The 23273-nt window shown below is 27.0% G+C and overlaps 2 protein-coding genes and 1 long non-coding RNA gene across 13 annotated transcripts; 1 reads left to right on the top strand and 2 right to left on the bottom strand.

The window, feature by feature from the left end:
* Positions 1 to 1663, top strand: LOC149886857 (uncharacterized). Its single transcript, XR_016453615.1, has 3 exons — positions 1 to 336; positions 775 to 887; positions 1046 to 1663. It is a non-coding gene; the product is annotated as an uncharacterized LOC149886857 (long non-coding RNA).
* A 580-nt stretch (positions 1664 to 2243) lies between these two features.
* LOC145190600 (unconventional myosin-Ia-like) lies at positions 2244 to 15286 on the bottom strand. Of its 9 annotated transcripts, XM_090090116.1 has the most exons (37): positions 15207 to 15221; positions 14632 to 14692; positions 14436 to 14480; positions 13969 to 14104; positions 13567 to 13682; positions 13384 to 13478; positions 13166 to 13270; positions 11613 to 11659; positions 11477 to 11540; positions 11297 to 11310; positions 10498 to 10582; positions 10236 to 10342; positions 7889 to 8033; positions 7609 to 7727; positions 7340 to 7426; positions 7195 to 7263; positions 6994 to 7098; positions 6806 to 6868; positions 6653 to 6706; positions 6419 to 6553; positions 6183 to 6297; positions 6014 to 6069; positions 5392 to 5457; positions 5114 to 5181; positions 4928 to 4999; positions 4696 to 4774; positions 4558 to 4626; positions 4381 to 4473; positions 4241 to 4297; positions 4082 to 4150; positions 3919 to 3993; positions 3706 to 3837; positions 3503 to 3609; positions 3265 to 3403; positions 3004 to 3156; positions 2796 to 2929; positions 2244 to 2723 (listed from the first exon to the last, which is right to left on the bottom strand). In XM_090090116.1, the coding sequence occupies exons 4-37, from the start codon at positions 14080 to 14082 to the stop codon at positions 2618 to 2620; spliced, it is 3114 nt and encodes a 1037-aa protein (XP_089946242.1). In that variant the 5' UTR covers positions 14083 to 14104; positions 14436 to 14480; positions 14632 to 14692; positions 15207 to 15221; the 3' UTR covers positions 2244 to 2617. The 9 variants fall into 9 exon arrangements, with proteins under 9 accessions (XP_089946242.1, XP_089946250.1, XP_089946243.1 ...); XM_090090124.1 differs by lacking the exon at positions 15207 to 15221 and having other exon boundaries at positions 11023 to 11310; positions 13969 to 14266; positions 14632 to 14761; XM_090090117.1 differs by lacking the exon at positions 15207 to 15221 and having other exon boundaries at positions 13969 to 14266; positions 14632 to 14761.
* Positions 15287 to 15887: 601 nt separating this feature from the next.
* On the bottom strand, positions 15888 to 19027 carry LOC145190238 (tetraspanin-13-like). 3 transcript variants are annotated; one of them, XM_090090126.1, is made up of 6 exons: positions 17714 to 17847; positions 17540 to 17562; positions 17274 to 17441; positions 16891 to 17106; positions 16643 to 16762; positions 15888 to 16541 (listed from the first exon to the last, which is right to left on the bottom strand). In XM_090090126.1, the coding sequence occupies exons 3-6, from the start codon at positions 17349 to 17351 to the stop codon at positions 16467 to 16469; spliced, it is 489 nt and encodes a 162-aa protein (XP_089946252.1). In that variant the 5' UTR covers positions 17352 to 17441; positions 17540 to 17562; positions 17714 to 17847; the 3' UTR covers positions 15888 to 16466. The 3 variants fall into 3 exon arrangements, 2 of the variants coding, with proteins under 2 accessions (XP_089946252.1, XP_079923176.2); XM_080067050.2 differs by lacking the exon at positions 17540 to 17562 and having other exon boundaries at positions 17714 to 17912; XR_016453259.1 differs by lacking the exon at positions 17540 to 17562 and having other exon boundaries at positions 16305 to 16541; positions 16643 to 16746; positions 17714 to 19027.
* Between the last annotated feature and the right edge of the window lie 4246 nt (positions 19028 to 23273).

Here is a 23273-nt window from a genome sequence, read left to right as displayed (position 1 = left end):
TCTGAAGACTCGTGTAATTTGATAAAGAAAATGCAAGATTTTGGTCAAAGAAACATTTTCCCCAAAAAGAAGTTTATTATAAATTTAATTGAACGGGTGATTAAATGACTTTTTCATAGATTTAAAATGTTATTAAGAACAATGTAGCGTATGATTTTTATATATTTTAGGAGTATACTTCATATCTTCCTTTCACTAAATCTGATACTCAAATAAATAAATCACAAAATGATGTTGAGTTTTTCTGCATATTATGTAATCAAAAGTATACAGCTCGTATTGGTCGAACATCCAACATTAAGAAGCATTTACAAAGAAAACATCAAGACATTTTGGGTAAGTGGTTTGACTCATACGACACACTAAACAAATCAAATAAAAATGGAAACGTGCTAGATGCCGATACTTTGAACGCTATCAAGTTCTTTATTACATCAAACTGCTCGATTAATGCATTTAATAATCCCTTTTTGAGGAAATTAGTCAAAGTTCCACTTCCTTGTGCAAAAAGTTTTAGAGAAAACTTGATACCATAAACGATGGCAAAATTATCAAATATAATTAACGAAAAATTAGACGATGCCCAATCGAATTAGATAAGATTGAACTATTCCTACAAATCCTTCTTCCCGCATATCAGTTCAACTTAATTGTACAAAAGAATCTTTCATCGATTGCTGATGTTTTGCCTGCATTGACTATTATGATTTCAAAATGGAGTAGAATGGAAGGAAATGGAAAATAATTTGCTAAATTGTTTATTTTTTCTTTTAGATTAAAGTTTCAGTACGAACTTAACTCAGGAATTTATCAAGTAGCACAACTGTTGAATATCTCAAAGCTTAAATTGTGGTTCTTTAGACCTGATTGTCAATTTATTGTTAAAGGTATTTAGTTATTAGGTTATATTATTTAATCAAGACAAAAAAAAAGTTTTAAAGTTTAGTTTAAAAAACAGTTCTTCAAAATCTAATTTATTAATTTAACTACTTTTAAATATTAATTTATTACATTAAAGTTTGTATCACAACCCAAAATTGTTTAGGAGCATTAGAAAAGCTACACGAAATTCTGAAATTCTTTACGCCACGTAATATTTATCGAAGTGCTTTAGAATCGCAACCAGGATGTGAGCTTACACAAGCGAAAGAACGATTGAGTTCAAATGATCAGCAAACTGATTCGCTCAGCAGATTTATGCTAGATGATAACTATTGCCCAGAAGCTCGGGAGTCTAATTTACAACTCTATTTACTTGAAATTGAAAAAGAAAAACTTTACTTTTTTAAGCAAATTGAAGAGAAAGGACTTGCTGTATCTGTGTATCCTTCTTATGATTTTTGGTTCAAAAAATCCTAAAATGCTAATGTTACGAAAGCTATTTGTCATCTTACTAAATATTCCATCATCATCAGCTTTTATAGAGAGATATTTTAGTACTTCTGGTTTTGTATGTGAAAAGAGACGAGGCAACATGACAGCTGATCTGATTATCAGTCGCTCATTGTTAAAAGTAAACTTAAAACTTCTTGAAAGTTTAAATGATTTTTCGGACGACGATGACTCAGATAGTGAAATGTAAACTTATCATATAAAGATAATATATTTTTTGAACTTGAAAAGCACAAAAATAAAATGAATATATAATGCAATAGTTTCAATAATAACAATAATTTCAATAATAACACAACGAGTTAAATAAAAAGTTATATTATATCTTTGAATTAAAAAGTAAAAAGTAACTACTTAACAAATCGCGTTTTCTTAAAAAGTCACATTTTAAAAAATAGATTAGATAAGTCGCGTTTGTGTCAATTTTGCAAACCCATTTATACGCGTAAGTTGCGTTTGAGTTCCGTTTGTAAACGCATTTATACGCGTAAGTTGCGTTTGAGTTACGTTTTTAAACGCAATTTATATGCGTAAGTTGCGTATTAAATGCGTGCGTAAACGCAGTTATTTGCGTAAATTACGTTTACGTAAGTAAACGCAATAAATTGCGTCAAATGGGTTTGAGTTTGCGTGTGAGTTTTCATTTTGGAACGCAAACGCAAAACGCAGTTTTTTTTGCGTTCCAATGTATGACCAGAAGTAACTCGATAAAAATCTCTTTTTTCAAAAGAGGCTTATAGGGTGAGCACAAATCATTGGTAAAGCTGTGGATTATTGTTAGGATTGAAGTTAACAACTCTTGGCCAGTTAAAGTGAATGAAAAAAAAAAAAAAAAAAAAAAAAAAACGCAATAGGTTTTAAACAAGTTATTACTTATGTAAACTTACAAATAATGTTAACTAATATAGAAAGAAATGACCACATAAATATATAACAAAATAGAAATATTTATTAAAACTTTACATAGAAAAATAAAATTGTGATTAGCAATAAAAATTTAAAATGTTTGTTTAAAAAAAGAGTACGAAACAAAATGCTCCTAACGAATAAACAGCATAAAAACCTATAAAGTTTCATAAATAAAATTTTTATCAGTTATCTTTATAAATAAAATTTAAAACGCACTAATGATTGTGCGGTAATTAACGTTTGAAGCTATAATTTGTATAAAACCTAAAAAAACACCTCAAAATCCACATTTTAAATATAATTTAGAATGAATATCTTAACATGAGATAAAAAATTGATTTCCTTTCTTTTTAACGGTCGTAGAGTTTCCTTCAGAAGATACAGTAACTTGCGTTAACTTGCCTTTAATGCTGAGAGAAAATCTAAAAAGTAATATAATATAGACAGACAAAAAATATTACGCATACGTAAGTCTACTATTACAAGCGTCTTACTTAGGCAGTATCTCCACACTTAATTCCTGCTTCGTAGCACCCTTATAGGATATAGCGACTTTGGCGACTATTTCAATTAGGTTGGAACAGCATATCAATAGATCTCCCTTTTGAGAAGCTTTATCGGACTTGTTCTAAACAATAATCAAATATAATTACTAAACTTCTTATGCACAAATTGGATATTTATTCACTTAATTATTAATACCTCTATTAAGTGCAAAGCCATAAAACCATCTTTAAATGGACTTGTTGTAATTCTTGCCAACTTATTAATTTCAATGATATGTGAAAAACCAAGAGACTTTTGATTTAATAAAATGATGTGCGTCGGCGATAAGACTAAAAACTTCGGAATTTCCTAAATAAAGTTTAAATAAAAAATGAAAGCAAATGAGTTACACATCGTTGATTAGAGAAAGTTTAGTTTATTATGTCGAAAAAAAATTTTTTAACAATGCTAACCAACCTTCGCATTGGTTCTATTGATTTTGCTGGCCGAATCTGCAACAATAACAACTATTTCGTATGGTTGCTTGTTTTTTACTTTTAGCCATTGCGGCATGTTAGTTAAACCAATCTTATCACCAGCAAACGGAACTCCAACACTAAAAATTGACCCAAGAAAATATAAAAAACAGTTCTAAAAATGATTTCCAACTATATACTAAAAAACTTAAAAAATAACAAGTCAAAAAATAACTCACCTTTCAGGGTAACTACTTTTTCGATTTTTAAACAATTGACTGGCTTTAAGTTTTTCGTTAAAAATATTTATTTTATCGTCAGACATAATTTCTCGGTACTTTCGACACTATAAGTAACAAAATAGATCGATAAAGAACAAAATAAAAAAGCAAATAGGTACATCATAAAGATTTAAAGAGTTATCACACTTTTAAGAACTCACCCGCCATCGATGGTGAAGTAATTTTAGGTGTTGAGAAGCAACGTCAAAAAGTACAAATAGCTTGGGCCATTTGTCATCCAACGGTGAAAGCGAAGGAAGATTATTTTTTAAGACCAAAATGAATCGAACAGCCTAATATGTCGAACGTTTAAAATGAGCAATACTAATCATAAATAAATATATAAGAAACAAATTGATAGCAAAATAACTTACTAAACATTGTTTTATAAACTTAATAATCTTGGGTGCAGCAAATTTGCGTAGCTTTTTTTGATAAACCACTCTATCCTACAGGATTTTGCAAAGTACTTCAAGCATGTATATAGTAGACTGGTATTGCAGTTATTATTAAGAAACTTAAATACAAAATACTTACTCGATACCCTTTGACAAGAGCTTGTATGCGAATAGCAGCATATCTTATTTTTAAGAATCGCTGTCGCGCCTAATAATGGAAAAATTATTTAAGAAAATAAAACGCGTTGCAGAAAAATATGTTATGAACAGTTGTTTTTTTACAATTAAAAAAAAATACCTGATGTTTTTTTACATAACTTGCTATTTTAATCTGACTAGCCCTCATTCTTTGAAACTATAACAAAATTCTAAGTTAATTAGCATACTTGTCAAAAACGTCAGATATACTATACAAAAATTTTTTTTTAAAATTAAAACCTTAGTTTTTGCAACCCAACCACGTACTATCTTCTGCATTAAGATAACTAAACTCCAAACTCTTTCTCGTCTTTTGTCTTCAAGAAAAAATACCTAAATAAATAAAAAACTTATGTAGAAAAAGGAACAGTGTCACACAACAAATTTTTATTTCACAAACAAAATTGATCTACTTACTGTTCTTGGATCACGAACAAATAATTTTGTTTTTCCATATTCAACTTCTGGAGAATCAACATGAAGCTCCTATGTTTGAAAAAATATATCAGAAACAATAAAAAGTATTCTTTTAAAACATATATTGAAGATGAATACCTTCATAATAAGTAAAACTCCTTCTTTGTCAGTTCCATTATGATAGACTGGCCATGTGTCAAAACATAGCATTTTGTATCTGAAATATATAATTTGAAACTCAATAAATATTGCAAAAATTTTTGAAATTTACAAATATTTTAAAAACTTTTCAAATGCTGATAAAAATTGAAATGTTATTTAAAATAAAAACATAAAATTTGAAGCAAAAATTTTTTAAAATTGTGCAAACCTTTGAAGAACATCAGCATACCATTGTCTATAACAGTAACCAGCACGCCTGACTCTAATATTTTCTAATAACCTGAGCAAAAGCAAGATATTGTTTAAAAGAAGAGAATCCAAATTTAAAAAGAGCTTGTTAAACTTTTTTCTAAAAACAGCCAAACAGTTTTACTAACTATACCATGCTACATACCCTAAATATCTTATTTGGTGACATACAATATCATCAGAAAATTGACCAGGCACCTTCATTTCATTGGGCTAAAATGTTTTTTCAAACTATGAGTCAACTAATTTTCATCCAACAGAAAAAAAACCATCTTAACATGCAAATTTTGATAACATTGTTCCTTTACTAACAAAAAATCTGTAATTAATGTATTCTTTGAAACAATAAATCTATAATTTATGTATGTATTCAAACAAACCAAAAAAAACAAGTCCCAACAAAAAAACTACAAAAAAGCAAACCTTTATGCATCGAATATAGTGAGGGCGCTTACTCATTAAATCTCTCATAAGTTCAGAAACAGATGACTGTAATAAAAAAATGAAAAAAACAAAATAATATAATAATTATAATAGTAATAACAATAATTTTAACAGTAATAATAACAAAACAATAACAACAACAGTAATAATAATAGTAAATAATAATAATAATAATAATAATAATAATAATAATAATAATAATAATAATAATAATAATAATAATAGTAATAATAATAATAATAATAATAATAATAACAATAATAATAATAATAATAACAACAACAACAACAACAACAACAACAACAACAACAACAACAGCAACAACAACAACAACAATAATAATAACAAATAATAATAATAATAATAATAATAATAATAATAACAACAACAACAACAACAACAACAACAACAACAACAACAACAACAACAACAATAATAATAAATGATAATAATAAATAATAGTAATAATAAATAATAGTAATAATAAGTAATAGTAATAATAAGTAATAGTAATAATAAATAATAAAAATAATAATAATATTAACATTACTAATAATATTAATAATAATAACTAATAAAAATAACATTGTTAGATGGATACCTTCATTTGCGTACCAACAGTTGATGGTCGCTTTTTGTTATTATTACAAGGGTTACCTAAAGATTGTAAAAAGAATTTTCTTTCAGCTTTGTTGCTATTTTTAAACAAATAATTAATATCAAACAGTTGGTTGTAGTTACAAGTATTTTTAAACAAGATTAATGTTCACCTTCTTCAAAAATTTCTCTTAGAAAAGGATGAGAACATGAATACATAGCTTGCGACATATCTTTAAACAAAAGGTCATTATTTTTGTCTATAAATCCATTCACATTGTATGTTACCTAAAAGTACATAAAATATATAATTTAAACATTTTCCTTAAATGACCTTAAAAACCTTAAATGAAACATGTTTATAAAAACAGAAATTAAAGAAAAACAATATAAAGAAAAAAAACCATACATCTCCTGCATAATGGCGCAGTTTAAAACATTCAAAACCAATTGAGGTATCAGATCGATTTTTCAGGCGACTATCATAATGATTATGTGTTAAACATTTTTGGTCTAGTTTTTCAAGGAAATTTTTGTCTGTTATCTAAAGTCACCAATAAGAACCTTAATGCCTTAATGTACCCATCACAAATCTCCATTTTTATTTAATAACTTTTTTAGTATATCAATTCAAAACACATACGTTTCCAGGTAAAAGGCACTGCTCATCTAAATATGCCAACATTCCAGTTTGAGGCTGAAGAAACAAATGTAAATGTTTTAACACATATACAATTTTTTTTTCTTCTTCAATTTTATCAAATAACCAAGCATTTTTAAAAATATTTAAACTTACAGCATCAATTAATTCACAAATAATTGCGTTGTTGAAATAATCTATGTTAATCCATTCAATACCCTATTAATAAAGTAAATAAAAATTTTATATACTTTAAAGCAGCAATGGTTAATATTAGTAGAATTACTCCATTATTCTTAAATCTAAAGTTATGGATACAAAAGTATATAAGTGATAATGTTAACCTCTCTCACATACTCCTCTTGTTCAGTTTTAAGTGTGAGTTCAATAAACAGTTGTTGAAGCTTTTCATTACAGTAGTTAATGATGAACTGCTCAAATGCATTCTCCTAAACACACAAAAAAAAAATCAGAAATTTAAGTTTGATATAAAAAACAGAAGCGCTCCAAGTATCTTTTTAAAACTTAATTTAAAAACCATTAACCTGAAAAACTTCAAAACCATAAATGTCAAGTACACCTATAACCTTCTTTCCATGTGATAGCTTTGGTGCCTTAAATCAAAGAGCAATTTTTAAATTTTATTTTAAATACAGACCATTAAAGATAGAAAATAGTTTGTATGCTTACCCTAATTTTGTCATTAATACGCAAAATAATCCAGTTAAACAGTTTGTTATAAATAGCTTTACATAGGGCATCACGCCCATAAACAGCCTAAAGAGAGTAGAAACCACATACTCAGCTGTATAAACTATATTAAGTGCATTTACGCTACAGAAACACCTAAGCTACATAAAAAAACACCACTCAACCAAAAAGCATTATTAAATTAGGTAAACTTTCAGATTTTTATATTGCTAGTTTTTAAATAGGAACTGAAACTATCTTTTGCGTACTTTTCCTTTACTAAGTGATGCAGTAACTTTGTCTGAGCCAGATTCAACAGTTCTTGTGATAAGAATATTTGTAAGTGTTTGAGGGGAACAACCAAACATTTTAGAAGCCAAATCGACATCTAAATATAACTTATTCAAACTCTGTTTGGAATAACTTATTTAAACTCTGTCAAAAGAAGACTTAATGCCACTTTAACTATCTTTTTATAACTAAATGAAAGATTTAGACTTTAAAATTAAACAAAATTAAATTTCACAAAAGTTCAGAAAGCTGCTTTACCTTTAGGGGCTGCAATATCCACAGTATCCACACCATTCTTAAAAATATCAGTAAATTTAACATTACCAAGTTGCAAAACACCTGAAATTAATCTGTAGATTCCATCAATCTCATCCTCAAAAAATCCAATCATTTTCATGGCTTTCTAGGTAAGTAAGAAAATAATATTAAAATAATATATTGGTTTTTGTTAAATTAAAAACTGCTATGATTTTCACACAGTTTGAAGACTTGAGGACTTAATACAAAAAACACCCGAAAATCCAATTAAAAGGTGATATACCATCAGGAGATTATTGTAAATATTTTTTAAATCCTAGGCTTTTTATTTTTAGGTTTTTTTGTATATTATGCCAAATCTGTTTTCTGAAAATAAGTTACAAAATATGAAATACTTTAAGACCATGCAAACTTTATTTTGAGATATTCACAGGCTAATCAAGGATGAGGTCATGATGGTTGGTAAATAGTGCATGCCCTTTGCCTACTTTAAAATTTTAAACAGTATTTTTAGAACTATGAAATTCTACAGATTTTATACTACACTTTACTTGTTTTTGATAAAGCCTGATATAATATTAAATTAAAAAATGTGGTTTTCCATAAATCTCTTTAAACATCATAAATCAATTTAGGTAAGTTACTAAACATATTAATTCTGCATATGTAAAACATTAATTCTGAATAAGTAAAACATATTTAATTCACTTTCACCGAGTAAAAATGCACTTAACTTTAACTATTCGAAAAATCCTGGTCAAGAAAATGTTTGTTTTTTTTTTTCCCCTCTTTTTATTTAGACAAATTCAAAAATACCATTCTTGATTATGAACTGTAGGGTAAGGTTGCCAATATTGTACCCCCTAAGACAAAACTAAAAAATGTAGGTAAGCTACTGAGTGAAAACATGGATTTTCAATAGGATTTCATAATTTAGGGATTGTTTGTTGTAAAGATGTTTAAAAAACTCAAAATTTAAAAAGCGTTAAGTCTCGAAGAATCAAGTTAAAAGAATAGCGCTAAGAGTACAATTAAGGAAACTAGATCCTTAATTGTACCATTGTAATCCAATATTGTACCACTTTCTTGATTTCAATTACTTTACAGCTTTGCAAATATTTTATGAGTTTAGATTTAAGGGACTTAAAGAACTGATTAAAAGGAACAGTTTTTATAAAATCAGCAATTGGAAATATTCTGATATAACATAACATAACACCTAACTGCCCATAATATAATGAAATGAAATTTTATATTTAATAAACTCTATGCAACTTGAATTTTTTTTTCTTCTGGTATCACTACATATGGCACAATTTTTATTTAAATTGTATGTTTACCAATAGGTTAGCTAGGATTAGAATAGAGGAGGAAGGTAGTTATTAAAGAAAGTTATACTAAATAATGTTAAACAATGTATACTATATCTGTTTTAAAAACAACCACACTAAATATTTAAAAAAAAAATACATAAAAATATTATTTTTGGCAAAAGTTTCAGATATATTGTGTCTGTTTTTGATTAACACCTGCACAGCCATGTTGACACCAGCCTTGACATATTGGTAAAACTGAACTAGAGAGTGCATCTTTTTAAGGACTGCTTGTCAATACAAAAGTAATACTAAAATTTTTATTTTTTTTGTTTAAGTGGTGAAGTTCGTATTGTAAGTATGGATATTTCTCTAATTGAAATCTCAAAGGGGTTTTGTTAAACTTTACACACGTTTTTTTTAGCGGTCAGAATGGTTGTGTCGGTACAATTTACGCAACTAATCTGACATTCAGTTAATTAAAAAATTTGACAACTAAAAATAAGATTTTTTAAATTCTAAGTATTTATTTTAAATTTAGATAAATTATGCTTTAACATAAGTACACTGAACAAATCATATCTTCTGCTTTTTTTAGTGAAATACGCTTAGCCATAAAAACCTAAAATAAGAAATCTTCAATAACAAACCAACAAGAGCTTATTCTGGGCTTAATGAAGTTGGATGACAAAAAAAAACAGTTGACTACTTAATTTCATTCAGCAAAGATAAAAAATAAGTTAAAAAATTTTTTGTGGGTTGTAAAAATAACGAGTTATGTTAAAAGTACAATATAGGCATCAGTACAATATTAGCAACCTTACCCTACTTTAAAATTTAAAACTAAATTTAGAATAATACAAAAAGTGAATGTTGTAAAGATGTTTTTGGGTTAAGAGGTCCAAATGCTGTTACAAAAAGATCAGATTATTCTTTTCACCACCACACAGTTAACAACCTTTAAAAAAATATTGACCCTTAAATAAGAGTATCTGAATATAAGAATTCTCAAGTGCCATAAATAATTAAAATACCTCAATTTCTGAAAACATATCTAAGTCATTAATTGTTGCTACAGAAAAACAACCACTGCCATTTAATAAGGTATAAAAGTCAAAGCCTCTCTCAAGATGAAGTGACTCTGAATAAAAAAAAATTAATTAACTCTTAAAGCTGATACAAAAAATTTAATATCAATGATTCCTTAAAACAAAAGTTAAATCTCCAAATCATAACTTAAAATGATTTTTCTAGGCCATATTAAGGTGACTGAAAGTTAACTTGTTAGAAACTTACTTAGTAAAGTATCAGAACCACCTTTGAGGAGATAATAAAAAATGTGGAAGTTTCTTTCACCAGTTGCTTGATGAATAACACGTGACTATAACAACAAGATATTTAGTTTAGTAAATAACTTACTAAATATTAGCAAAATAAATGGAAAATGAACCTTACAGCAGTGCAGCCAAATGAAATAACATTAAAAAGCTATAAGTCTCACATGTTCTAAAATATTATATGACTTAATCCAATTTTTTTCTTTTAAGCAAAAAGTGTGCAGAAATTACAGAGAAAATTTTTAAAATTTAAATATTAAAAAAATTTGAATTTAAGCAATTATTTTTATAGGACAATTATCTTTAATTAAAATTACTTAAATTTATTTAGTAAATTTATAAATATAGCTTAATAAAGGAAAAAAACTCAACAATAAATTAGTTATTACTAAGTTTAAAAGTTAGTTATATAAAATTTTTAAATAAAAACTGTAGGAAATTGAATTTTTTATTTTGTTAATTTTCATAACAAATAATTGCTTACTTGCTAAATTCTGAATTAATGTTTAACAACCATCTATGCAAGTAAAATCAAAGTTTGATAAAGAGAAACTTCCCTCAAGCATTTAAATTTGAAGCCAAATGTGTAAAATTTTTTAAAAAAAAAGAAATTGATTTTTATAAGTTTTCCTATTTTGCTTCATAGATAAAAATTCTAATTCAATAAATACACTATTAAACTAATGAATATAAGAAAAATTCTGAAAAAAAACTACAAAACAATAAAAAAATTACAAAAAGAAAATAGTCAAACATACTTTTTCAAGCAAATCTAAAAAAAAAAATATATATATATATTGTTACAGTAAAGATTTTTTAACTTACTTGAGATAAATAAAAAATAAAGGACTTTTATATGACAATTAGATATTTAACAAAAATTTGATTCAAGAAAATCTATAATCAATAAAAGTTTTTAAAGTATATAAGAATCTTACAATTAGTAATGACACCCCCAATAGGAAAACCTTTGAAATCAAACTCTAAATCCATGTACTTGCCCTAAAAAAGCTAGATAATTATAGATAGAATTGTAGTCATTTTAAAATGCAGATGATACCAAATTTTACTCACAAATCTGCTTGAATTATCATTTCTTGTTGTCTTTGCATTTCCAAAGGCTGTTAAAATAAACAAGATAAAATAAGATTTTTTTAGATGTGCAGTATCAAAATGTATGTATGTATGTATGTATGTATGTATGTATGTATGTATGTATGTATGTATGTATGTATGTATGTATGTATGTATGTATGTATGTATGTATGAATGAATGCATGCATGCATGCATGTATGTATGCATGTACATATGTATGTATACTGGAATTATGGTCCTATGTTAATTAGATTGTATTTAGACATAATTACTAGCAATGCTAGACTCAATAATGTTTTTATTCTATTGGAGATTATACTTGGACAATATGACTTGGACTTATTACATCAAACAACAAATATTTTTCTATTGGTAATAAATAATAACACAGAGAAATACAAATTTTTATACTAAACATTTGAAATGGGATTTAAAATAATTCATATGTTTAGACATAAAAAGTTATAAAGTTCCATAAAAATAGTGATACCTCACATACCTGATATTAACTTTATTTAACCAAATTGCCTCAATTCAATTCAAAAAATTTCAAAAATGATTAAACATGCATGAACATAATTTTCCACATCAAAAACTTCAGAAAGTTCAAGAAATTTATTTCTCATTATTTGGTATTAGCAAAAAGTACTATTTGGTTACCTCTCTCATTCTTTAAAACTTTAAATACAGATTCCATTTATTTAGCTGTTCCAGTAGATTTATGGCAAAACAAAATATCGCCTTGTTGCTATAAATTTTATCAAAAATTTAGTTTGACTATATGATAGTGTAGAGAGAGGAGTTGCTTTGGTTCTATATTACAACAACACCATCACAATAGATGAATGACAAGTAACTCTTGTAACAAGTGTTGGAGTGTAATTGTAATAAAATTTATGGAATCTAATATTACAGTTTTTCTCTAATTTTTTTTCTCTAATTTTATTAATCATCCCTTTCATAATGCTTATTAACTTAAGTTTAAATACCTGTAATTATGCGCTTTAAATTTTTAAAAAAATATTTAAATAAACATTTAGTGAAAGAGTTAAGTGTAAAAGTCCATAGTTAGATTCATGATCTAGTTGCACATTGGCCTACATATGGAACTAAACCCTTATAGAGATTATCACTGGGTGATGGTCTTAACTGGTTAACATAAATGAATTCTTGATTTGAAAATATGGCGACATTGAGATTTAAACAAGATAGCACTACAGACTTAAGACATATGGAAAAAACAATAATGAAAAGTTTTAAAATTTTAATTTAGCAATAAGTTGATATTGTGGCTTCAATGTTGGCAATTTGACACTACTCAACTATTTCTTGTGTGGACACCTTATGTGTGGACACCTGGTTTATGGAAATAAATTAGCAACAGTTGTTGTGGTGGAAGCAGCAATGGTGTGGTGGAATCAACAAAGCAAACAGCGCAGTGGCCAAATTTTTTTAAAAAAGTAATACCATGTATTAATTAAATAACTAGAACTTGTTTGATAAAAAGTTTTTACAAAAGAAAAAAAAACACCTTCTAAGACAGGGTTTGATTGTAGCAGCTGTTCTTTTACATGATCTACTTTGACCCCATAACCTGATACTGATGCTACATACTTCATTACAGCTTTTGACGCTTCTATAAATAAAAAACTATTTTGTATAAAGCTGATATAAAATGAGAAAAAAAAAAAAAAAAAAAAGAAGCAAAACCCAATAAAGGAATTTTTATTATAAGTATTAATCAATTACCAGTTTTTCCAGACCCACTCTCTCCAGAGATAATAATGCATTGATCAAGGTTATAATCTCTCATGTTACAATAAGCATCATCAGCAAGAGAATATCTTTTAACAAAAATTAATATCAACACATTTACTTTTATTTAAATATTCCTGACAAAAAAATTGCTGACAAATGCTATACTTTACATACATGTGTGGAGGGCACTCAAAAACATTTTTTGTACGGTATTCAGCAATAATATCTTCAGAGTATATGTTCAACAGTTTGTATGGATTCACAGAGACCACAACATCTCCAATGTAAGTCTGCAATAAGGGGAAAAAAGGGGAAAAAAATATTATTTTATAAACCACATTTGCTGAAATTTTAAATTTATTTAATAAAGCACTGGCTGAATAGAAAATTTAATAACAAACTTAAAAAGATTTGAATATTATTTTGTTGCAGTTGCTTTTTATGTTATCAAAACCAAAAAAAGCCAAAAATCAGAATTGATGAAAATTTGACAGATTAAAGACTTTTAATAAATACATTTTGATAATGATTAATAAACTAGTTTCTGGCCTTTTAACTTACAAAGAAAAAACTCACATAGATATAGCAGTTATCAAATCTCTTTTTTAGATTTTGCAACAAAGAATTCTCTGTGAGAGGATCTAAAAGTACCATGTCAGCAACACCAATATGTTTCCCTAGAGCTGCCATTTCAACCAAAAATCAATAAAATCTAATAAAACAAACTAAAAAAATCTAGTAAAACAAACTAAAAAAATCTAGTAAAACAAACTAAAAAAATTTAGTAAAACAAACTAAAAAAATCTAGTAAAACAAACTAAAAATTTTAAAAAGACTCTGAACAATCAAATTTGTTGGCACTCATACACAAGATCTATAAAAAAATATGTCATTTCAAATAAAATTTGAAACTAAACTTAAAAATTAACTTGAAACAATAAACATAACTATTTTTAAACCCAACAACAATTACAGCACTTAAATAAAGGCTTTTTAATGCAAATAATCATGAATGCAAGAATAGGAAACACATTGATTCTCACCTATTCCCAAGTGCATGAACTGTGTTTGTAGCATTTACATTTGTTCTTTTCAGAAAAAAAAAAAAAACAAAAAAAAAAAAACCAAACTGACAGATTTATATAAATCTTTTGCATTAAAAAAACTTCTTTTGGGGTTTAATAATTCAATAAAAAAGAAAACAAATTTTAAAATAAGAAATTTTTAAAAATTACATACATTATATCAAAGAGATAAAGCTTTCATCAATCTTTATCAAATTTAAACAAAGCCCTAATTGCTAAAAAAATTTTCTAGCTAAAACTTTTTTAAAAAGAAATGTTTCAAGTATTCAACCTAAAAACTAAATAATTTAAAATAAAAACATTCACATGCTAATGCTATATTCAATATTAGTCTTAGAATTTCAACATTAATTAGGTTTAATGGGAAGCACATTAAAATTGATGTTTATTGAGAATTTCCTGAAAACTTGATAATTTCAAAGAAACATCCTCTTTCTAAGATAACAAAAAAAATTTAATATATTTTATAAATAAAACTTTTATTCGTAAATTTTATATTGCTTACTATTTTTATATAACCGAGAAAGAAAAAAAGGAAATTTCATAAACTCATAATCTTTCATAGCATATAAAGGAACATTAAAGCATTTGACACAAACTGCAAGAGATAAAATGCAAATTTTAAGAACTATTGAGTACCTTCATACAGACACAAATAAACTTTTATTAGCAAATTTGTATACACACAAACTTTAAAACTATGATAACAAATTATTAAAATATAATTACATAGTAATAGCCATAGCCATAATTTCTAATCCATTTCAAGTTTTTTTGCATAAAACATTTAAGTTGTTATTTAACAAAATCTTTTTTTTTTTTTTTTGATCAAAGAAAATTATTAAGATGAAATATGAATGCAAGCATACTTAAAAAGTGGGTGTGAATATTCAAAAGTATCCAGAAATGTTTTTCTACTCTTCAGATCAAAGTATGAAAAAAAATTATTTTGAATGAATTATTCTTCAATAATTGATGTAATCATTACATAAGCTAATCATTTCAAAGTAGAAAAACATAAAGGATAAAAGTTACTTTTATTTTATAAAGGAAATCTTTTGATCCAATGCAAATATTTATTTTCTTAAACAAAACAAAAAAAATTGATAATTAAAAGCCAGACTGATTCATGCTCAGTAATGTGTTGCATATTAGTTTTAAAAAAATTTAAAAGTTAAATATTTAATATAAATTAAACAAATGGTCTTTACAAACAGACAAAAAATACCTAACAAAAAGGCTAACTAAATGCAACAGTTTTTATACATGACAGTAGAACACACTTGCAAAAGACTTTTGTTGTTTAATAATATGGTTAAATAATCTGCCCTCTGATCAACTACATGGTTTAGTGAAGTTTTAAAACATTCCAGTCTCAACTGTGCTTTAACAAATCATTTAAGTCTTTGGTTTTTTTTTAATTTTTTTTTTAATGGATTTATCAAAAATAATTAAACTTTATCATCTTAATTAATATTGACAAATAACATAAAGAACTTCCAGTAATAATGAATGATATAAGATAATTTAACAAAATTTAAAGTAATCTATAATTAGAAAATGATTAGTATTTTAAATAATCTCATTAAAATGAGAATTAAATATATTGTATCCTTTTGCATCTAACATTCTCCATAAACTTTAAGCTGACAAGCTCTGCAGTTTAAAAACAAGTACATAAACATACAGGATAGACATTAAGTAAATAAATATGCAGGGATAGTAAGCAAATAATCATGCAGGGATAGTGAGCAAATAAACATGCAAAGGACAGTGAGCAAATAAATACAACTTGCTCCTTGTTCTTAAAAAATATAGGCGTATATATTTAATGAAAAAACTTTTATTAGATCTTTTAAATAATCTTTTTAATACAAAAAGAAATTATAAACTTTCAAAACACTAATTATTTAACAAAGTTCATAACTGCCAAATAAAAGATCATCCAAGCAAAATTTCTATTTTTGAATATAAGATTCCTTTTTTTTCTTAGAGGAAATTGCTGAGATTTTTTGAAGGGTTCTTTAAATTTCGATACAACCAACTTAAATAAATGGTGATGCACTGAAAAAAAAAAACAAAAAAAAATGTATTTAATATAAGCAATCAATCATTCTTATCTCATCAAAAATAACATTATAACACAAATAAACTTTAAAACTTACCATCAGTAATGAGACAAACAATGCTACTCCACCAATAGATCGACAGAAAATTATAAACCAATTGTTTTCAATAAGGGCAAGGCAACTTGAACATCCAGATGTATCTTGAAAACATTTTAGCTATAAAAGCGTTGCCAAGAAAAAAACTATAACAACAACACAATATTTTATGGGCTGTGAAAAGGATTCAGTTTTATCATAAAAAATTTGTTATAAAATCTACTCTAAACTTGAATATAATAACATACATCAGTACAACTTGCATAGTCAATAGATGTTTTATTGTGATCAGCTTCATAAAAGCCACAGCAGTTTCCTAATCTTTGAATATCACCTTTAGTAATATTTGAAAGTTGGTTCCAGCCACGAGTGAGAACTGTATGTTTTTGTGTTTTATTTACAGATAATGCAGCTAATGAAAAAGCAAACATTATCAAACAAATTACTGCTAAAATAACAATATACTATTATAGTTAAGGAAAACATGATGATGAATAGAAAAAAAAATCAAATTTTGTGATTTCTAACCAATACAACAAGAGCACTTGCTTGATCACATTTTGTTTTATCCTTTTTTATCTTTGATGTTCTCAAAAAAAAAAAAAAAAAAAAAAAAAACACTTAAGGATACAAAGAAAAGTATAATTTGATGTTGCTTTATAGAACCCTGAAAGCCACACAAAGCCAATAAAACCAAAATAATTCCCATTCCAATAATTCCACCATTTATTGGCCAACTCTTTAAAACTTTATGTATTGTGAAGTATACAGGGAGTGTTGCTAGAAGCAACCCAAATAACTAAATCAAATGACAAATTGATAATAATTAGCAACTTCTTAAAGCGAAGTAATTAATAACATAAAAATGCAGTGGATAGGGTTAGAAAACCATCTTACATTCCATATCTACTTCACATAAGCTGTAAAAAAATTAAACAAATACTAGTATGCTTTATCTGACATGATACCTATTATGATATATGTGCATATATTTACACAAACACACTCACAAATTACAATGGACATCTGTAAAAAACTTCACATAAATATTTATTGCATATATTTACTTACCAGCAATAAGCTGTTGAATCCAAGAAGAAACCTTTGCAAACAAACAAAACTATACCACCTCAAACGCGCCATTCTTATATACCAAGATAAATAGCTTTATCTTCAGTTGTAACTACAGCTTTATCATAGATAGCTATACTATATAAGCAGACAGAAAATTTCCTTTCAAAATTTTAAGTATTATAATTCTAAATATGCAAGAAAATGTATTCTATATAAACTATGGTAAATTTTTTTTATTGATAAAAGATGAAATATTGTAGGAAATGTCAGAAAGTACACATCAGGGTTTGTACAGAATATCTAACACAAATTCCCTAACTTTTCTCACTTTTAGTCATGGCAAAAATATAGCATTTTTGCCCTTTTTGCAATGGCTATAACTAATCAATATTCTTTTAAATAATCTTTGTTTACTACTAACAGGTGTTTTACTTAAACTGAAAATGTTTGCTTTAAATATGAACTTTTAATTAGAGAAAAAATATTGTAAAAAACAGAGATTTCTTGATTTTGATATCATTTTGTAAATACCAGCACAGATAAAATTTTAAAGATTTTACTGACCTTATCCTGACTAAAATTTTACAGAGAATTTCTTGACTTTTTCAGGTTTTTCCTTACTTTAGCTAATAACCTTAAGGAAACCTGTAAATGCTAATATAAAAGCATGGATTAGAGTATGCCAGAATTACATTTATCAACTTGTGCTACAGTGCGAGCAGTTTTTCTCATTCTACTGGTTGCAAAAACTACATAAATAAAATTTTAAAAGATAAGAGATTAAATCAGAAACACCAAAACTTAGGATATGGGAAAAAATCAAACCATATTCAATAGCTTTAAAAGTAATGAAATTTTATTCGCATTAAGAAGTTAAGTATTTTTGAGCTATTGCTTTGTCAAGTCCGTCATCGACTTTATTCTGTTAGTAATAACTTACATCATTTAAGTAGGTTTAGTGGCACGTTTTTTGCAAAATAAAAATGTCACTTAACCAGATAGATATTTCTCAAATAATTGCAGAAAGAAAAAGAAAAAAAAAAAACATGTAATTTTATTCATAAAAGAAATTTGCCTCTTGGAGCAAATCAAATTCCGCCGGAGAGTTTAAGCCTTACAAATAGCATTCAAAATATCTTTGTATTTTTATACTATTAACACTCCCCTCACTCTCTTTCAGTATGGCTCCTGCCAATTTTATGAAAACTCCTCTGAACCTAATTATCTAAAATGAAAAAATTAAGAAAAAAAAAAAAAAAACTCTTTAGACTTCATCAGGAAATAATCATTCTTTAAGAGAAAAGATAAATGATAATCTTATCTTGACATACTTGTTTGACGGACTTTTTTTTTAATACAAACTATGTCTAGACATCAATTACTTGTGTAAAGAAATACCCAAACTTTTTATTAAATAAATGGTAACAAATATTTCACTTTGTCAACTTTCCATCAACTCTCTCATGTTTCATAATCATTATTTTTTTGGATTTTGTTTTGATCTGGAATTTAATGCTGGCCTGACAGACTCCTAATTCCGAGAGATCCTAATAGCATGAACTTCGATTCATCGCTTCAGAAAGTTTTTGTCCACTGATCTGTTATTACACTGACTACACTGTTTCTTGTTTTTAACACCAGTTCATCAAAACCTCTTCGCTAATCGACAACGACAATCAACTTTCTGTTTTTTTTTTTTCTAAAAAAAACAACTAAGGCAGCAACAATACAAGGCCCCCGAACCAAAAAGCCACCAGTATATGCTAGCAAAAAATTGTAAAACGTTATCAATATGTTTGCAAAAATAATTTAAAAAAATTGATTTTTTTTTTCTAACAAATAAAAAAATGAGTATAAAAAAATAAGTATTAAAGTAATAAATAAAACTGAAATAATAATTATTCTTCTGTTATATTAATAAATTCTACATTTTTAAATATATAATTCTTTTTATTTTGTTTCTTGTTATTGCTAAAAAAACAAACCTACATTAAGGATAATAAAAATAAATGCTTTACGTTATTGATAATATTAAAACAGAAATTTTATAGATTAAAAGAAAAATGTTAGAAATAGTCAAAAGAAATAAATAGGGAGTTGTTTTCTAAAGAATTTTGATGAACGTTTGAACTCTTGCATCAAATTTTTTATTTTGCCACTTTGTTATCGGTAAAAGGAAAACAAAAAATTTCATTTGTTGCTAGGGCTATCATCAGTGTATTGTTTTTATTACTAAAAATTACCCTTACTATCAGCCACCTCCTGGAGAAGCCCATAATGGGGTAGATAACATATTGATGATAGCCATAGTTTTTTTTAGGACAATTTTGGGGCAGTTTAGGAATGTACAGGAATAGTCAGATAAGCTTCTTCTAAATATTTTCTTTATTACAAATGCGAGAATTAAAAAATATAAGAATTATTCAAAAAAACATTTAATGTAACCCAGTCGGCAAATTTAGTCGTAAATGCGCATTAGAAACTCGTTTAATTACGTATCGTTATGGTATGTATGTTAGCCATTTTATCGTGTCGAACACGCATTAGAAATAAGCATTAGATGCCACTGATCTCAAAATATAACTGGATAGCGTATTCAATTGTCTTTTTCAAAAAAATTTGAAGCCAAAATTGGCCTCCCAAGATGGCGGCGATCGGAGCTCTTAGCGGTGACCGATGTACATTTTTTAAGGCTTTTTACAGAGATATGAAAGAAAATAATTTAACAGTTTTGAAAGAAAAACTAGACTATAAGATAATTTTTAAAAATTTTTAAAGAAAGGAAATGATTTTTAAAAATATCAGACAATTAAGGTAATTATTTAGATACTAAGGTACAAAATATTCGATATACTTTTTAACTGCAATTTACGATTAAATAATATTTATGCATAATCTATGTACCTTTTAGTTCTTAGTTACCCAATGCAGTGTGCTAGAAGGTTGATAACATAACTGCATGGTAAGCGGCAGTGGTGTTACTTACAGTTTTGAAAGGTTTTATATTTTCAATTTTTGTAGCAAGATATCAGATATGTACATGCTGCATGAACTATTAGCTGAGTGCTGTGAGTACAAACAACTAAGGGGTTCCTTCTTGGATTATCTAATACATAAATGTAATTAGTGGATATAGTATTTAATAAGAACTTTAAATACAAAATATTATTTTATTGTCATGGCTATGTGGTTATGAGATGAGGTATCTGTTAGCAATCATAATATTAATTTCATCTAAGTTAAACTTTCAAGCATTAATTTAATTCTGTCCGATTTATAAGTTACATGATTACATCACGGCAAGTATCTGCATTTCTTTCTATAAAGACATAGCAAATCAGCTAATATGAAACAATTCAACATGAGAATATTGTTTTAACTTGCTGCTTTACGAATGGGTTAAACATACGGTAAAATGTAAATTTTTGAAGTATTCTCTGTAAGCTGTTTAACTTTTAATTAAGTTTATTAGGATTTTAAAGATTACTATGTTATTTAATGTGTATTAATGATCATGTATATAGCTATGGAATTATGCGTTATATGTACATCTGTCAATATGTATAGACACAAATGTATATATACTGTATTGTATTATGTATATAGCCTATATAATGTTTAAAAGTGATGCAGACCCAGCTAACAATTAACGTTCAAGAAACGTTGTCCGAACGTTCGTTTAGGTTCGTTTAATATTCGCTGCAAACGTTACGTGAACCAACTTTTGTGAACTCCGATTTACAGTTCTTGAACGTTCGCATCGAACGTTCAAGAACTGTAAATCGGAAATTTTGTAACTGAAGCAATAATATAATATAATAAGAAGCTAGTTTTTATAAATTAGGTTATTGTTTCAGTCACAAAACAAGGTTACAACATTTTGTTTACTCATTTTTTATTCTTTTGTACTACATTTTTTGGTACATTTTAAAACCATTACATTAAGTACAACCCTTAAACGTTTTTCATGTTTATTCTATAGGTGAAGAACAACTCGGTAGTAATCTCTGTCCTCAAGAGGCATAAACGGAAATGCAGCTTTAATATCTTTTTTTTTTTAAGTTTGAAAGTTCCTTTGTACAATTTTGAATCTTTGGTTTTGCATTCAAAACAGTGGAAGTTGATGGACTTGTTGCTGCATTCTTTCTGTTAGTTTTTCATTGAACTTGGCATACGCACAGTTCATAGGTTCATTGCAATCATGGCTAGATTTAAAATGTATAATGTGAGATATTTAATGATCCACCTCTTGGACGCATGAATGACCTAAAGAGAATATTTCATAGTGATTGAGTTAATGTTAGGATTGTCTCTTAAAAATGTAACACAGCATTTGATAATATACTATTCCGATATTGAGGAACGTAGGAGTTACACCAAGTAATTAAGTCACTTAAGTCGTTTTCCTCTGCCACATCACTCGAAATTTTTCAAAAGGCACTGGCAAGATCATTTCCACTTCTTCCCATCATTGATTCAATCCATAATGCACAGTATAGTTTTTTGGTTGTTGAAAAATAAGCTGTCAAATTACACACGCTTAGCTTTCTCAGATAAAAAAGGAAACTAATTTTTGCATGCTGAGTCAATATAACATTTTGAAGGTCAAAAAGTAAAACCAGAACTTTTTATCTTTTTTTTCTTTAGCACGTATATCTTTCTTTTTTTTAAAAAAAAACTTGATGTCTTTCAAAGTCTTCTCTCAATTTTTCAGACATAGTATCAGTGTTTTCAGCAACTTTAAACATCTCACGAAGGTCGCATCTATCCTTTTTGAGAATGTGAAAACCAAGATTGAATTCGGTGGAGAAAATATGGTAGTACATAGATTTTTTTACTAGCTCAAAATTTTCGTTTATACATTTCTCTTTGTAAAGATTATACATTTTTGAAATATTAAGGTGTGACTCAAGGTATTCTCTATTGGTACTTACACGACAATGTGACTCAACTGTTGGAAAAGATTTTATGTGATCCCTAGCTGAGTTGGTGTACGTTTTGGTGCACTCTGCGGTGTACGTTTGCTTTTCATGATTTTACCTCGTAGATCTTGTGCAGGAGTATTTGTTTTAACATATTTGACGTTGTGAGCTTTGTACACTAGCTTTTTTGAAATTGACTGTGTAGTTAGATAAAATATTTTTTAAACACTGACTTTTTCTCCTTTTACATGAAAAAAATATCTATTGGCGTAATTCCTTTTTGAAAAAATTTGTTTTTCAGCATGTCATCAGTTTTTATTTGCATCTTCACTACAATTGTTTTCCTCGTGGTTTCTCTTTTAACTACGCAGCCTGGTTTTTATTACTGCTACAAAAATGTTTTATTAAAAGTTGTTTAATTTTGATATTACTGATATTTTTTATTTAAAAAGTTAAAATAAGTTACTTTGTAAGATAAACGTTCCAAAGTGCACATATATCGACTAACCGTTGTAGATAAGTAAAGAAAAATGAAGATGTATTGATTAACTTTTTGGGGTAGGGCACTGGAAAATATAGTTAGATCGACTTACCGTAAGGGAATGGCGCGGCAAATTGTATTTAAATTGACTGCG

Source organism: Hydra viridissima, unplaced genomic scaffold (genome assembly GCF_058129835.1).
Source record: "Hydra viridissima isolate aposymbiotic clone 2 unplaced genomic scaffold, HvirCarnegie_v1 scaffold_6, whole genome shotgun sequence".
In the NCBI taxonomy this organism is placed as follows: Eukaryota; Metazoa; Cnidaria; class Hydrozoa; order Anthoathecata; family Hydridae; genus Hydra; species Hydra viridissima.
This window is presented reverse-complemented; position numbering and strand designations above follow the sequence as displayed.

Coding starts and splice junctions, on each gene's coding strand:
- LOC145190600 (XM_090090120.1), bottom strand. CDS start 14,082: ATGGCAGCTCTAGGGAAACATATTGGTGTTGCTGACATGGTACTTTTA. Junction 13,479..13,566: donor TTTGAGTGCCCTCCACACAT/GTATGTAAAGTA, acceptor TTTTGTTAAAAG/ATATTCTCTTGCTGATGATG. Junction 11,660..13,165: donor ATCAAACCCTGTCTTAGAAG/GTGTTTTTTTTT, acceptor TTATTTTAACAG/CCTTTGGAAATGCAAAGACA.
- LOC145190238 (XM_080067050.2), bottom strand. CDS start 17,785: ATGGCGCGTTTGAGGTGGTATAGTTTTGTTTGTTTGCAAAGGTTTCTT. Junction 17,442..17,713: donor GATTCAACAGCTTATTGCTG/GTAAGTAAATAT, acceptor CATTTGATTTAG/TTATTTGGGTTGCTTCTAGC. Junction 16,763..16,890: donor ACTATGCAAGTTGTACTGAT/GTATGTTATTAT, acceptor ACGCTTTTATAG/CTAAAATGTTTTCAAGATAC.